At 39.5% G+C, this 11513-nt stretch overlaps 1 protein-coding gene across 1 annotated transcript in view; it reads left to right on the forward strand.

Annotated features, from left to right (window-relative positions):
• MAOA (monoamine oxidase A) overlaps nt 1-10590 on the forward strand; it is a 70780-nt gene extending 60190 nt beyond the window's left edge. Inside the window, exons 11-15 of the mRNA XM_037135769.2 lie at nt 2138-2195; nt 3596-3693; nt 7122-7233; nt 7435-7491; nt 7693-10590. Coding sequence (XP_036991664.2) covers nt 2138-2195; nt 3596-3693; nt 7122-7233; nt 7435-7491; nt 7693-7833 — 466 coding nt within the window. The 3' untranslated portion in view covers nt 7834-10590. The remainder of the gene's footprint in view (nt 1-2137; nt 2196-3595; nt 3694-7121; nt 7234-7434; nt 7492-7692) is intronic.
• The last annotated feature ends 923 nt before the right edge of the window (nt 10591-11513 follow it).

The raw sequence follows: 11513 nt of genomic DNA on the forward strand, positions 1-11513 counted from the left end.
AATCTCCTCATCTCTGAAATAAAGGGCTTGAACTTGACAGAGAGAGACAGACAGATAGGAGGATAGTAGTTTTGAGACTTCTTCCAGTTCTCCCTTTCCTTTATAATTATTGATCTACAGTATAAACAGCTCCTTGAAGGGAAGCCAAACTTTTTCTGTTTGTCCTGAAACTTAAGTAGCAACCTAATGTTGTAGGACATTACCTCAGGAGTGGCATTTGTCTACCCCTTAAAACATTTGATGGTAACATGGTTGCAATAGGCAGTGCTTATAGTTCCACCTCATCTTCCTGCTGTCTTAACACTGTATATCCACAAGATGGAAGTTCTGACAGTTATATAAATGGTGTAAACATGAACATTTGGGTAAATTTTTAAGGTTACATTTTGTCCAACATTATTCAGAGACACTAGGAGAATGTTTTCAAAATATTTTCTAGCCCTGGCTGGTGTGGTTCAGTTAGCTGGAGCATCATCCTGTAATTGAAAGGTTGTGAGTTTGATTTCAGGTCAGAGCACATGCCTGGGTTGTGTGTTGGATCCCAGATCTCTGATGCCAGGTCCCCACAGGTACGCATCATATGGGAGGCAACCAATCAATGCAAAGCATCTATGTTTCTTTCTCTTCCTTCCTCTCTCCTTTCTTCTCTCTCTAAAAAGCAATGAGGAGTAAATTGACCTCAGGTGAGGATAAAACAAAATTTTTTTCAATTTCTAATGTATTAGAAACATAAAAGCGTTATCTTTTAAAATCTGTTTTATTACTGGTAAGTATAACCTTCCCTTTCCTCCCTCTCCTGCTCACCCCCCTCATTTTGGCCATTTTTCTTTTTAGCTTTTTAAAAAAGATTTTATTTATTTAGTTTTAGAGAGAGGGGAAGGAAGGGAGAAAGAGAGGAAGATAAACATTGATTCAACAGAGAAACATTTATTGGTTACCTCTAGTACAAACCTCATTGGGGGACCAGACACCAATGAGGGTTTGGCCCAACATAACTCAGCATGTTCCCTGCCTGGGAATGGAATCAGTGACCTTTTGCATTGCATGACAATGCCCAACTCAGCCACATCAGTCAGGGCTGTCTTTTCAGCTTTTAATGATTGCCTTGCATATTTGAATTAAACCCTCTGCCACACTTTTAGCACTCTTTTTTCCTGTTGCCTTAGTGAACTTTTAAATTTCACTAAGAGTGGTTGTGAGTTCAAAATATATATTTTCCAAGAAATACTTAGATAAATTAAGCTACTGATTTTCTGAAAGATTTTATTTATTTATCTTTAGAAGGGAAGGGAAGGGAAGGAGAGAAGGAGAGAAATATCAATATATGGTTACCTTTCGTGGGTCCCCTGCTGGGAACTGGCCTGCAACCCAGGCATGTGCCCTGACTGGGAATTGAACCATGATCTGCTGGTTCACAGGCCCATGCTCAATCCACTGAGCTACACCAGCCGGGAATAAGCTAATGATTTTTAAAACAGTATGTGCCATGTTCTGTGTTAGTCACTTATATAAGGATTTATGAGGGTAACCAAAGATTGTGTTTGAGGTAACACATTGTGCTCATTCCCCAAATGCCCTTTGGAACCCTGTGTGCACAAACCATTCTCTAAAGTTACAGATTTAATAGACTGGAATGATCATAGGCATATCTTGGTCTAGCATAATTTATGTTCTGCTTAAAAGATTAAATTAGCTATATATGTTCATAGTATCTATAAAACAATTATAGAATGGTCAAAAAAGCATATGTATTACAGACATATAATAGAGATTATTGTAGAAATGTACATATTCTAGAAAAGTCACTTAGAATCAATCCCTAAAATGACTGAATTTAACTTAAAATTATTTCCCCAACTTTAATCTTGACTAGATATGTCATTGGGCAGTAAGAAGCAAACTATAAAAAAACAAGAAAAATGCTGTTAAATATTTAAATCAAATAACTTTATTAAGGTTTAGAGTTACTTGGAGTGCAAATATTCATGGAATTGTTTATTTTGTGTGGTTACAGAAGACCATTGATTTTATGTTTTTCTTGATAAATCTGGTTCATTGGCAAGAGCCCTGGAACTCATGGTTTATTCTATACTCACCAGTTATTACTTCCTTAACATTGTTGGTTCTTTTTTTATAGAAAGAGAAAAATCTGTGAGTTGTACTCCAAAGTGCTGGGATCTGAAGAAGCTTTACAAGTAAGAACACTCAGCTTTAATACCTGGCAGGTTGTTCTCTGTTTGCTCTAAAGCGTAAAATAGAGCAGATTCTGGTTCCCTGACAGGCTTATGAAGAAAGTATAAACGGATATGCTTACTGCAGGATTAATTTCAGCTATCACAGAAGGCCATTAAAAACTGCTGATAGGTGCAAGAAAGTTTTGACACAGTGGTTCCTTGGACCCTTTAAATACTCACTGAATAACTGGCAGTCAGTTGTAGTCAGAGCCTGGAGCTTCACATGTTATCTCCAGGATGGAGCAGTTCCCACAACCAAGGTCCTGCCCTCCTGTCAATGTCAACTGACTACTGTGAAATAAAATCCCAGATATATCATCATTTGTTGGTAAAGGCACTGCAGTATACACTTGACAATATAACTGAATCTAGACTCTCTGCCCAGGTCAAAGTTATATTAATTTATTTTCCCATTTGTAGACTCAATTCACAGCTTACTTGGGAATTTCAGTGCTTTCAATCCACCACTAAAAATAATTATGCAAATGAAATTCTTTCTGAAGATACTACCAGGTAGCTTAGGGCTCTTTTAGGGGATTATATCTGAACTGCTCAAATAACAAATTTGCAGAATGTATTAGGGAAATCAGAGAAGGTTCTCTCATGTCCCTTGAGAAACATCTTAATCTTTAATTCTCCTCTTTTTATCAGAATTCATATCATACAGTTTTCTAGCTTGGAGAAGTTAGAAAACTGGTTCTGAAAAAAACTCATTCATAGACACTGTATTTATCTTCTGCCTCCTCCCTTCCACACTTTTTTTCAGTAGTAATGCCTTGGTAGATGGGGAAGTAAAATCTGTTATTTAGAGGATGCAGAGATTTGAGTAGACCTTACCAGAACCTGATTATTGTTTTTGTCTTTGTTGTTCAAATACAGTTTTCTGTCTTTTACTCCCATCCCAGCCCACCCACCGAGCCCTCCCTCTCCCTCCCATTTCCACCTGCCCTAGTTTTTGTCCATGTGTCTTTTATACTTGTTCCTGTAAACTCTTCCCCTTTCCCCTGAAGTTCTCCCCCCTCTCCCCTCTGGACACTGTCAGCCTGGCCAGAACCCGATTATTGATGGGGTATCCTGTACACTTAGGTCTGAAGACTTCAGAATCTGCCTGGAGATGCTCTGTGTCCAGAGTAAAGAGGTTGAGAAAGTCAAAGTATACATGTTTAGTTGCTTGGTATCTCACAAAAGACCATTACATTACTTGGTTCTGTTATATTTCCCCATAAATGTGCTAGAAAACCAGGTTCATATTTTTAAAAAATGTAAACTTTTTAAAAGTAAAATACACGAGGACCTTCATTGTTGACTGACAGAACTTCAGCTGTGTCTTTCCTTTAAATTTTCTCCTCATTGAATTTCAGCCAGTACATTATGAAGAAAAGAACTGGTGTGAAGAACAATACTCAGGAGGCTGTTATACCGCCTACTTTCCTCCTGGCATCATGACTCAATATGGAAGGTACTACTCAGACATCAAACTTACAAAAATAGCAAAGTTTAATGGGAATTTTAGGAATCGTAATCAGCATTCCTATTTATAATGTCTCAAGTAGTTAGTTTGTATATTTCTGGATGTCCATAGGAAAATAAGTTATGTTGGTATACAGAAAAATAGCTGTCAGCACAGAGAACAATAGCAGAATACTGGTGAGGATTTCAGATGTCAGCAAGTTGCAGTGTCTTTAAAGGGGATTTCTTGAGCTCAATTACACATTTAGTCTCACACAATTACCCTAGGCTCCTAGCACCAGTTTACACAGAAGGACATGGACTAAACACATCTTGCTAGCAGAGCAGAATCATATATTCATCTTCAGGGAGAGAGATCCCACTATGTGCAGCTAAGGTGATAGCCCTACAGGGTGAGGGAGTCCATCTTGGTTTAAAAGCCCAGTAGGAATCATTGTCTCTTCTAATAGCCTAATTTGCATAGTGTCCAGGGTCCCTGCAAGGGATTTGCCAAGTCACAAAAGGTACCACACTCATTGAAGCCCAAAGTAATAGCCTCCTACTAGGTACTTACAATTCATGCCAGTCTTCACCATCCAGATCCAATTTACCACTGCATAAGCAGTGTTGCCCAGTAACATAGATGGCATTGTACCTTCATCAGGTTTCCTAAGGAAACAGAGTTAGAAAGTTAACTGAAGGTCACATTTGTCCACGAAGGAAAAATAATTTATTAACCCTTTCCTTACATGGGATTTTTTTTATTATTAATTGCAATGAAGGCCTTTGGGGTAGAGATGGGCAGCTTAGGAGACTTTATAAAAGGGGCTATAGGGACTTCCGCCAAGATGGAGGCATAGGTGGATGTGCCGTGCCTTCTCACACAACCAAGATTAGAGAAAACTAAATATTAGCAACAGAAAACACAGCCAGAACACGGAAAATTGAACTTTTCGGAAGCCCGTTAACAACAAATTCTTCAGCCTGACCGGTAAGGGGCGAAACCAGCAGCTGGCGGAGCAGGGTTGTGCAGGAAAACTCGGCCAGACACACTCAGGCCCACAGAATCCAGGCGCAGGGTCGGACCTGGTGAGCGACCCAGCGAGCAACCAGGCCAGCGACCTCGGGGGAGACAGCCGGGCCCGGGGCTGCGTGTTGACTGAGGTCGCGCATTTGTGCGAGGGTGGACAGGCGAGGGAGTGGGCGGTTGGACCGGGCCGGCAAGCCGCCATTTCCCTGCTCTGACCCCACCTCCACAAACAGCGTCATAACCCAGAGACTCTGAGTGGCCCGGCCCAGGTGAACCACCTAAGGCACTGCTCCTCCGCACCCAGCTGTGAGAAGCGGCAGAGGGGGTTGCCATTTCCCTGCTCTGGCCACGCCCCCACATACAGCGTCACAACCCAGCGACCTGGGAATCCAAGCCACCACTTCTCACACTTAAAGGGCCCGAACAGACCAAGAATGGCGCAGGAGGATCTCAGAGCCCCAGAAATAAATCTAAGCGATGAAGAAATAGCAAAACTCACAGGCGCACAGTTTAAAAAATTGGTGATCAGGATCCTCACAGAACTGGTTGATTATACCGACAAATTAGACAAATATATGAAGGCGAAACTAATTGAAATGAATGGAATTGCACAGGACACCAATAGCAATGAAAAGGAAACTGGGACTCAAATCAATGGAGTGGACCAGAAGAAAGCAAATAATGGCCAAACAGAAAAGAGTCAAGAAGCAAGAATTCAAAAAAATGAGGAGAGGCTTAGGAACCTCCAGGACATCTTGAAACGCTCCAACATCTGAATTATAGGGGTACCAGAAGGGGGAAAGGCACAGCCACCAGTGGAGAACTTATTTGAACAAATAATAAAGGAGAATTTCCCCAATCTGGCAAAGGGAAATAGACTTCCAGGAAATCCAGGAAGCTCAGAGAGTACCAAAGAAGTTGGACCCAAGAAGGAACACACCAAGGCACATCGTAATTACATTAGCCAAGACTAAAATGAAGGAGAGAATCCTAGAAGCAGCAAGAGCTAAGGGGACAGTCACCTACAAAGGAGTCCCCATCAGACTGTCAGCGGATTTCTCAAAAGAGACCTTACAGGCAAGAAGGGGCTGGAAAGAGGTATTCCAAGTCATGAAATCTAAAGACGTACATCCAAGATTGCTCTATCCAGCAAAACTTTCATTTAAAATGGAAGGACAGATAAGGTGCTTCTCAGATAAGAGCAAATTCAAGGAGTTCATCATCACCAAGCCCTTATTATATGAAACGTTAAAGGGACTTATCTAAGAAAAAGAAGTTAAAGAAACATGAACAGTGAAAGGACAACAAACTCAGTTATTAACAACCACACCTAAAACGAAAGCAAAGTAAAAGGACAGCTAGATCAGGAGTGGAAACATAGATATGAAGATCTCAAGGAGGGTTAGCAACAGGGGAGTGGGAGGAGGAGAAGGGGGAGAAGGTACAGAAAATAAGTAGCATAGACAGTAGATAGAAAATAGAAGGGGGGCAAGAATAGCATAGGAAATAGAGAATCTAAAGGACTTGAGACACATGGTCATAAACTAAAGGGGGGTGATGGTGGGGATGGGGGGTAGGGTGGAGGGGAATAAAGGGGGAATAGAACAACTGTAACAGCATAATCAATAAAAAAATTAAAAAAATAAAATAAAATAAAAGTAAGCTTCTCTGAGAAGCTCCACATATTCCATTAAAAAAAATAAATTAAAAATAAAAGGGGCTATAGACATGGTGGAAGTCAAACCCAACAAGGTAGGAAAGGATAGTTGTCTGTTCAGCCCAGGCCATCCATGGTTCTCTTCACTGAGACCACTTTGTAAGAGAAGGACCATTTCCTGCCCTCACCCAGTCTCCAGATAAATTCTTAGATGCTAACTGTACAGAGGTTGTTTTTTTTTAAGAGATAGATTTATAATCCCTCGGGTCTTTTCCTTGACAGAAATCATTTAATCTTATCTTTCCACTTGCCACTACAGTTCCACCTGGCAGCCTGGGAGTGCCTGCCTGGCTGTGGTCAGTGGTCAGATGAGATCTCTTGCAGAATGCACCCCTTTGGAAAGACAGTGTAGGGAGCAGACTGAATTACAAACAAGAAACATATAACAAATAAATCTGAATGTGAATTCAATGCATGTTCTTATATTCCAATTCTGGATGGCTAAGGAAAGGTCAACATCACCTTTAGTGATTGATCATCAGACAGCCTGATTCTCTCTGGCTTGAAAGTTCAGACCCTTGGGTATAGGCCAAGGAAACAAGACGGAGCTTTTCACATTTGGCTGAGGCACATGGGAGTTTTTGAAACAATTTGAGTTACCTTGTGTTTTGTGGGGTGAATGAGGGCAGTGATTGACTCATTAATCTTCAGTGCCTCCTCAAGCAACTGTGACCTCTCTGTTCATTTGAAGGGTGATTCGCGAACCAGTAGACAGGATTTATTTTGCTGGAACAGAGACAGCCACACATTGGAGTGGGTATATGGAAGGAGCTGTTGAAGCTGGAGAACGAGCAGCTAGATCGGTAAGGGAGTCCAAGTTATCTTCCCTCCTGAGTCCAGCCTTGTTTTTGTATCTGACCTTTCTAGATTTTGACATGAATAAATATGTATGTCTGTGTTTTGCCCCTTACTCCACTCAGGGGGCTCATCTGTGGCCAGCAGTGCCTTGAATATGTCAAAACTATAGAACTTCATTTCACAATACCATTGCTGCTTTCTTTCAGATCTTGTATGTTATGGGGAAGGTGGCAAATATAGACATTGAAGAACCTGAATCAGAGGTAAATTTGGCAGCTTCATCTCCATATACCAGTAACTGTATATAGATATCTGATAGTAACTCATATCTCTCATCTTCTAGCCTCTGGTGTAATTGTAGTTGCCACTCTCCAAGGCATATCTATGCACTCATTTTGCAGATGTTTTGCCCTTCCATGTCAGTGCAGGAGTTTTCTGCTAATGATCTGTGTTCATTCATCTAGGATGTTCCAGCTACTGAAATCAGGCATACATTTTGGGAAAGACATCTCCCCTCAGTGCCAGGCCTCCTGAAGTTCATTGGATTGTCCACGTCAGTAACTGCCCTGTGTTTTGTGGCATACAAGTTTAGGCTGCTGAAATGATCCTGAAGTACACTCTCCACTTAGTCTTTTCTAGTGCTATCAGCAGAAAATTGTCAACAAATTAATGGCTGTGTCTCATTAGACTATCATTAAGTGCACTGGATATAACCCCTTAGTTTAGTCTGTGATAAAGTAAAAACAACTCACAGAATCACCTCATTAAAATCAGTAAGTGCAAGCTCCATCTCATTTGTCTATGTAAACTAATTTGTGTTGATTGGTAGAATAAAACCTTGTGGTCATTTTTTAAAATTTCAAGTTCAAGTGTTCATCAGAAATAATTTCTATGTCCTATTTCCCCCTTTAACATAAAATGCCTGATGCTTACAAAAATGAAGCCTTTAACTTTCTATAGAAGTTAAATAGGTGAAGGCCCAGCTTGTGACTGATTTTTTCAGTCTTTAGGAAATGGTGAAGTGTAGGTCCAGAGTACAGGAGGTCACAGCTTCTTGGGGTGAGCTGATTCCACCTTGGATGAAGAAATAGTACATGAAAGCAGTAGAGGTAGACCAGTGAGGTGGGGAAGGGCATTTTTTAGGCTATTGCCTCAGGAATCTCTGGACTGCTTCTAGTCCCTATGAAGTTTCTAGATATCTTGTACCAGTGATAAATCACTTGTATATTTTCCCCTTTTGCTTCTTAAATGGGACAGTGTTTACCAAGGCATAATGATTAAATTGACTTTCTGTGACTTCTGTACATCTCCCCAGGTGAGCAAAGTAAACTAGTGCTAGGATTGTTCCCAAGAGACCTCCCTGACTAGCTAGCTCTACATGAGGCATCTTCTCTTCTTCCTGGAATATGGCTAGATATCATTTTACTCAATGTGATATCATTTCACTCAATTGTGACATCAATGTTATCATTGATGATAAAATTCTCTACCAATTTCAAGAAAGCAGTATTTTCCTTTCTTTCAGGCAGACCCTAGCTATCTGAAAGCCCTTAGTGACATTTTTTTTTCTTTTTTCCTATGACCATAGTAGAGTTAGACAGACCTGTTAATTTCAATATGTTTTCAATATGGTTACCCTACTGTTAGCATGCCAGTTTCTCTCAAATAACTGAAAAAGACATTAAAAATTTCTTATTGTTATTTGTTGAGACTATGAGATACATAAGGAAAATTATGTCTCTATATTATAAATTCACCTGCTTTACTTATTAAATTTTATATAAGAAATGAAATTCAGTGATTTTACATATGAAGACTAAGTTCTATAAGGAATTATGTGGGCCCAGAGCAGTACCACCTCTTGCATTTCCAATTTGAAAAACTATCAAATGTTTAATAGCCCCTTCCAAAGGTTTCAGCCACAAACCACTTCTTTTTTCAATATAAATATGTGGAGAAAAATCAGCATAGATGTGATCAAATAAAGCAATTGAGAAGATTCAGTGGACACAGGTACACAGGTGGTAGATACACAGTAAAACCTTATTGTAGAGCATCAATGAATGAATGTTTCATTTCAAATGAAGTTTCTAGATAGCCAAAACTTACTCTTTTATGTGCCAAAATTTTTAAATAAAAATTTCAATGAACATATTTCCATACATTATTAAACAAGCTACATCCAATTAATTTTTTATTGATAAGGTCAATCATTATATGCATGAATTATATTATATAATAATACCATCATGTTTGCCCTTCTATAAAATGTCACATGATTGTTTTGTAGCTGTTGAGTGGGCTACTGCTTCTTCTGTCTTCTCCCATATTCAGCATTTTATTTCATATCCACTTTATTTTCTAACACCCATTAACCAAATCTATTTTGTATTGAATGAGAATTAAAGACCTCCAAAGGAGAACAACCCAAGTTTATTATATAATCAACCTTATCATAAATCCACAATTAAGTTATGACCATGGTATGAGGAGTTAAGGTATTTGTTTTGCCTCACATTAGAGCAAAGAGTAGGATTTTTTTTTTTTGCTGCTCTTTAACTTTAATTTGAAAAGTGTTTTATCTAATTTAGTTTTGGTAGTGCTTTGGATATGCTCTAGTACATAGTGAGGTGAACATACATCAAACCACTTAATAGAAATCACATCCCTGATCTATTTCAGTTGGTTCTGTTCACTTACTTATTAACTTGGCTCTGACACACCTTTTGGCAAAATCTCAACTGGCAAGAGTTTTAACAGTAATCAAGTTGATAGCATATCCAAGTTTTCAATATTGAAGAACTCCTGAGTATTCAGTTACCCTCTTCTCAAACTTTTTAGAAAGCCGATTAATTTATTCTAATTAGATCAGCCCTATTAAGCTACAGATTGACTATTAAAATGGATGCCATTCCAGATGTGCATAATCATAAAATTGGAGCTGAAAACTCCCACCATATAGGAGATTGTTCAACACTAAGAAAGATACCATAGGTCTTTTCTCCATTCCAGAGAAACCAGTCAATTTCAACAACTGATAGAGCCAGGCTCTGTTAAGGCATCTGCCTAACAGTTCTGAGGGCTGAATTGGTCTTACTCCATTGTAGGATTGAGAATTAGATTTTAAAACTTATCTTTTTGTCACAACTGTTAAATAAGGATCTATACTACACTGAGGAAAAAATATTGAAGGACCATGAACTACATTTAGTTTGATTGTAAACTTGATGCCTAATGTTCTGTCTGAAATGTACCCAAGTACTATATGTGGGAGTATGCATAAGTGTTTGTTTTGCAACTGAAATATGATTTTGCCTGTATGGTACTGTTGATTTGTTAATAAAGTGTACTACCATCCCTGATTCAGACCTTGCTTCTCTATTTAGTCAATAGTCCCAAGGTTAAATGGCTTTTTATAGCAGGAGGTCACAACCATGGATGATGGGTTTAAAAAGTCACTTTGTATTGATTCCAACTTCTCATAATTTGGTTTGACTCTCATGTTTATCAAGGATTCCTGGGAGCTGATTAAATTCTATAGTGTTGTCTGCCTGGGTATAATTAGTCAGTACAGTGTCTAATCAAAGATTTCTCACCTAATTAGCATATAATACCTTGAGCAAATCACTTTAGTTCTCTGCCTCAGTCTCCCCATCTGGAAAAGGGTGGGTTGCACTTGATGGCTTCCAAGGATTCCTTTCATGGAAGCATTATGTGATTTATGCATTTGTTGCCAGCACTCTATGTTTGCTTATCAATATGTCAGGAGCAAGTCACTCTGCCTTCGGTCTCTTGGTTCACTCCTTTGTCTTACATTAGGTTTCCTGGAAACAGACTCTGAGATTCAGAATCAGGAAAGAAAGCTTATTGGAAACAGCTCTCAGAAAATACAACTACCAAGGTGAGGTAGGCAGGATTGGGCAGGAGTTGACCTACAAAGCAGTTGCAACTGAGGCCTCAGCAGATCCTAAGGAGGAGATGGGAAGGCCCTTCAGAATTGTCCCCCATTCAGGCAAAGGGGTCTGGCCTCTGTACTCTTTCACTAGCCATACTTTGCAAGGGGGCAGTACCTTGGGTGAGAACTGCAGCTGTGACCAAAGATCAACCTGCGTTCCCAGCAGCTGGAGAATCCAGAAAGAAGCACCCACAGCAGCATTTATTTTACTCCCCACCTCAAAAAATATATTTTGTCCTTTGTCATGTAAAAAATCTGGATCTGAGGTTTGGTTTTGACAAATAGAATGAAGCTATTGCTGTGAAACTGCCCCTGCTAGGTAAGGTAACT

The sequence above is a fragment of the Artibeus jamaicensis genome, unplaced genomic scaffold, assembly GCF_021234435.1.
Source record: "Artibeus jamaicensis isolate MK-2021 breed Jamaican fruit bat unplaced genomic scaffold, CSHL_Jam_final contig_60, whole genome shotgun sequence".
Classification (NCBI taxonomy): domain Eukaryota; kingdom Metazoa; phylum Chordata; class Mammalia; order Chiroptera; family Phyllostomidae; genus Artibeus; species Artibeus jamaicensis.